This window comes from Chenopodium quinoa, unplaced genomic scaffold (assembly GCF_001683475.1).
Source record: "Chenopodium quinoa cultivar QQ74 unplaced genomic scaffold, ASM168347v1, whole genome shotgun sequence".
Classification (NCBI taxonomy): Eukaryota; Viridiplantae; Streptophyta; class Magnoliopsida; order Caryophyllales; family Amaranthaceae; genus Chenopodium; species Chenopodium quinoa.
This window is the reverse complement of record NW_018743920.1, coordinates 1475399-1480312: the sequence shown is the minus strand read 5'-3', so window position 1 is coordinate 1480312 and position 4914 is coordinate 1475399. Positions and strand designations below refer to the sequence as shown.

General features: G+C 31.9%; 1 protein-coding gene across 1 annotated transcript; it reads right to left on the bottom strand.

Annotated features, from left to right (window-relative positions):
* Positions 1 to 2804: 2804 nt before the first annotated feature.
* On the bottom strand, positions 2805 to 4435 carry LOC110687826 (high-affinity nitrate transporter 3.2-like). The gene is made up of 2 exons (XM_021864469.1): positions 4234 to 4435; positions 2805 to 3458 (listed from the first exon to the last, which is right to left on the bottom strand). Exons 1-2 carry the CDS (start codon positions 4358 to 4360, stop codon positions 2989 to 2991), a joined length of 597 nt encoding a protein of 198 aa, XP_021720161.1. The 5' UTR covers positions 4361 to 4435; the 3' UTR covers positions 2805 to 2988.
* Between the last annotated feature and the right edge of the window lie 479 nt (positions 4436 to 4914).

The following is a 4914-nucleotide window of genomic DNA, read 5'->3' as shown; positions in this document are numbered from 1 at the left end:
AAGTAATTGAGGAGTTTCCTCTTCCTCTTCAGCAACTACCGATCTCTTCCCTCGTTCTTGAGCCATTTTTGTCCGAAAAATCGAGAAATCGGGAAGAAAGGGGATGCTTCAAAATTTAAAGAAATCCGAACAAGTTTCGGAGAAAATTACCTCTGTCAGTCGCAAAATTCGCCGATCTATATGCTCGGGGCAACGAACTTCATTCTTAGACTCGAGGTTGCAGAGAATAATTGAAGAAAGGAAATCGGGTACGCAGAGAGGATAATGAAAAATGGGAAGAGTTTGCAAGAAATGAGGAGAAAGAGTGGGATGAGTGGTTAAAATAGTTTTCCGGAAGTGAGAATTCCTAGAGTCCGTACCACTAAAAACCCCACTAACTCCACTTTAATGCAACTGTTAATCACCTTCCCTAGTTAACTACCCACTAAACCTTCAAAATTCCCTAATTATTCTCCCAAAACGGCAGTTATTACCTCAATAACCATCCAAATTTAAATTGAACCATTTACTTCCCTCCATTTTGCAAGTCAAAACCCGACCTGTCATGCTTCCGAATCGGGTCTGGGAGGCAAGTTGTTTGGGTCCAATTCCATCCAATTGGGCTGGTCCAAATGTTTTAATTACAAAATCCCAAAAGCAAGGTTTAACTCTCTAAAACATGCCAAGTCAGTCAAGCCCAGTTAACATGGCAAGCCCATCTGACCTTGCGGCCCAGTTCACCTATTTGAGTAAGGTATAAGAGCCTTCAATTATCTCACTCAGCATTTATTCAATTCAAGCCTCAAGCATTAATTCTCTTGCATAGCTTTTCTCTCAAAACACTGAATTGACTTTAGCATCGGATGGGCCTTCCTCGGCACAACCCCCGAGGCGAGTTTACGTGTATTTGTTGTGTAGGAAATCCTCGGCCCAATCACTACTTGGACCGAGATCAGTCTTCTCCCACCATAAAGGACCAGCCGAAGGTCCTATTGTTTTCATCCGAAACAATTCTTATATACAAGGAAAACCAAATAACTCAATTGCATGGGTAGATATCTCTCTAGTAGAAAGTATGTTTAAAATTAGTAGTCAAAAAGAGAAAAGAGGTTTACTATTCATTCAAAAGGTTGATTTTAGCTATTACATTTACTAACGTACAACTTTGATAATAATCATTATCTTTTGATACTATGAAAATATAAGTAATCTACTAACATAACAATATTCAAATTATTAGTTATTGGTATAATTAAAAGTTAGTGTTGCCATTAAAAAGATCCATCTTCTCCATCCTTTCGTATACAAAGCCTTAGAGAGTAGTGATATCGATGAAATTCAAAGTAGGTATTTAGCACTAGTACGATATGCGATGTCACCCTCTATTTAGTGTACCAAAATTATAAACATTCACACTCTAATTAACTTACAACTTCAATTAATACTTTGACTCTCACGCAAGTAGATAATGTGCAACTCTGATTAATATTTTTTAATTATTTTGGACATGCAAAGTTGATACCTTTAATTACTTTGTACTAGTAAAGAATATGTTTAAATTAAATTATAAATATGTAAATTACTACTCAATAAGTCAATAAAATGAAAAAGTAAAATAAAAAGATGTCAATTCAAGTTACTAGCTTTGCGTGAGGTAATATAACTAACATTATTTATAGGGTAATGCTATATGTAGCCTTAAATATACTCTTGAAAATTGTATAAAATTAGAAATTTATGACAAAAACACGCGTAAGTCAGTGTAATTAGTGTTTATATTTTTATGATTTCCTAAATTTATACGATTTTTTAGTGTGTGTATTTAATGCTTATAGGTAGTCTAAGGGCTATGTCCTATGTATAGCATTTTCCTTATTTATATCAATAAAATTATAAACAATGTAAACAATATATTATGGAGTATTATAAATAAAATTATAAACAATGTAAACAATATATTATGGAGTATTAATATGAAATTATGATGCCTTACATAACATATAACCAACTTGATGAATTCATATACTGCCATCTGCTTCTTGGAAATACCGCAAATGCGTAAATATGAATGCGTAGAATACGGCCAAAAAAAAGTACGCAACTACGGACGCGTGGAATACGGCCAAAAAAAAATGCTAGACCTTTCTAAGCATTATTGAAACATTGAACCTTCCATGCATTATGACATTGTGATTGTCACGTTTGTCTCTTTATTTTTTTATGCCTCGAAATATTCCATTTTTAAAATTATCATTTTCGAGTAATATTATAAACTTGAGGTTTACGCAACGAATTTTTTTAATTTACATTTTTTTTTTTTTTTACATTTTTCATTCTTACACCAAACTACCATTCCACATCCTCTTTCATGTGCGCATGGAAAGAAAGATCAAAGATGAGTTGATTTGAGAGTGTAGAATTATGGGACGATGGACAAACTTAGGAACATGCAAGAATAATGTGATCTTGTTTGTTGATTTTATATACTCTGTAATTTTCGTACACACGTCTATTGTAATTATCTTGAAGTACTGAAAAAGTGATGTCATGTGAAGGGGCGTGACCGCATGATAGAGTATAAAACATATTCGTAGACCTCAACTATCAGCTTAAACTTTTGATTGAGTTGGTGTTTTTGACACCAAACATCAATTCAATCGAAAAAATGACAATGCAAGCAATAAAATTATAAGAGTATAATTAATCAAACAATGATAGAATATATAGAAAAATCATTACTTAGAAAATTTATTGGTTAAAATTTGTTCTTTTTATAACCTTTCTCCAAAACTCTTTAAATTTGACATAATTAGCAAACAACAAAATATAGAATACACATATTTATATAATTAAAAGATGATGGTGTAGTTGAAGCCAGAAGCCTAACACACAAATTCATCAAATTAAAGTATATCATAAGAAAAAAAAAAAAAAAAAAACCACATAATTTCCTCACAAATTAATGAAAATAAAAAGAAACACCAAATCCTTGGTGTAACGTTTTTTCCCTTAGGTTGCCCTCCTAGCCTTTTTCTTCTCCAAGTAGAAGAAAAACGCTAGAGAAAGCACGGAGAAGGCAGAGAAAATAGAAGCTGCGATGTCGATAGAGGCGCTACGACCACTTATACTTTTAACGGACAAATCTAGACCGGTGGTTTGTCCGTAGGCAAGTTGTTTGCCGTCGGGGCCGTCACGTACGTACACACGGACGAAGTAATGTGCAGTTGGTACGTCCTTTTTAACAGTGTAGGTAAATGAGTCGCTTGATGAAGTGAAGTCTTTTTTAACAACTAGAAATTGGCATGTTTTGTCTCTGGCTAATTCATCTTCGGTCTTCCTCCATGGCCTGTCTACTTGGCTCTCGGCTAAGAAGCACAACTTCACCTCTACTTGCTTGTAGGCCGAAGTGTCGAGTTTCGATACGTTTCGGTTTAGCCCCCATGTCACTGTTATTTGGTCTTTCCCCGCCTTTAAATTCACTGTTTCAATTAAAGACTGTGTCAATAATGCAATAACAACTTTTGTGCTTTAAGATAACTTTTAATCATTTAAAGACAATTTTTTAATAAATGTACAATACGATATACTTTTTAAGCACCCGGTTCTTTAAAAAGTTTGTGATTTGCTATTCTAAAGACCATTTTGTAATACCGGATCTATATAAATTTGGAGTTTCTCATTGACTAATATCTTTATTAGTGTATGAATGATGCTAAAACATGTAAGTACCCTATACATTTTTGGATGTTTTAAGGTCTTTCTAATACTAGGGAGATAAGGAATTCAATCATTTTAGTAAGTGTAATATAATCACCTTTTCTGTTTAATTAAATATATTTAGAAAGTCAACTCTATTGATTGAATAAAATCTACGAAAGTGTATTTTCTTGTGATGATTGGTGAAGTTTCTCATCCAACTCAAAGCTTTTAATTTCTCATGCACCATTTTTTTGAAATGAACATGACCCTTGTCATTTTTTCTATATAAATACATATTCCATATAGTTTTGTTCTTTCAAACTCAATCATATAATTTTGAAATGTATTACAAGTAATTTTGATTTAGACATACACTATGATGTACATGATGAAACCGAGTGTACTTTAAATTAATGGATCTTTTGAAAGCATGATTACAATAACAATGAAATTGATTATCAATGGTACATCAATAACAAGAAATAAATGATTGAATTTAATTCATATAAAAATTATGATGACATTATTAATTTCAAAAATTATAAATCATGTTACCTTTGCCTGTAGGGGTAGTAGAGACGGTGAGAGTATTAGAAAGATCTTTGAACAAGCCTGTTCCATAGCAAGATGCAACCAAGCTTGATAAAAGCACAGAAAAGATTATTAAACCTCGAACCGCCATAATTTAATTTGATTTTTTTTAGGGTTCTAGCTGATGAACAAAGAAAAAAAATTAAAAGCTAAAAATCTTCCAAATTTTTTGATACTTTTAATTTTTTTTGTGATTCTGATTTATGATTCTTTCCTAGTTGGTACTTCTATATATATTGTGTACTTGAAGAGACCCCACTTTGAAGGATACTCTAACAATTTACCTTAAGATTATAATTATAATATTAATTAAATGTTTAAAATAATTTTGTACTATTATTTTAAAAACGAGCAAGTCAACTGTAAAACTTGTAACTCTTGGAGAAGCAGAAAAGTAAAGAATATTAGTTAATTTATTATAATGATTTTATTTAATGAAATGAAGAATTGGCTCAAAGTAAGATGAAGAGGTGGGTTGAATTATTAATTAAATGTTGATAAGAAATTGTAATTATATGCCATTGGTTGATAGTTTAATTATCTGACTATTCTTGTTATATGCTTGGGTCCAAGTGGAAGTACATGAATCTATAGAATCTTCATTAAAATTCCAAATGAATTATTCGAATCATCTAAAAGAGTTTA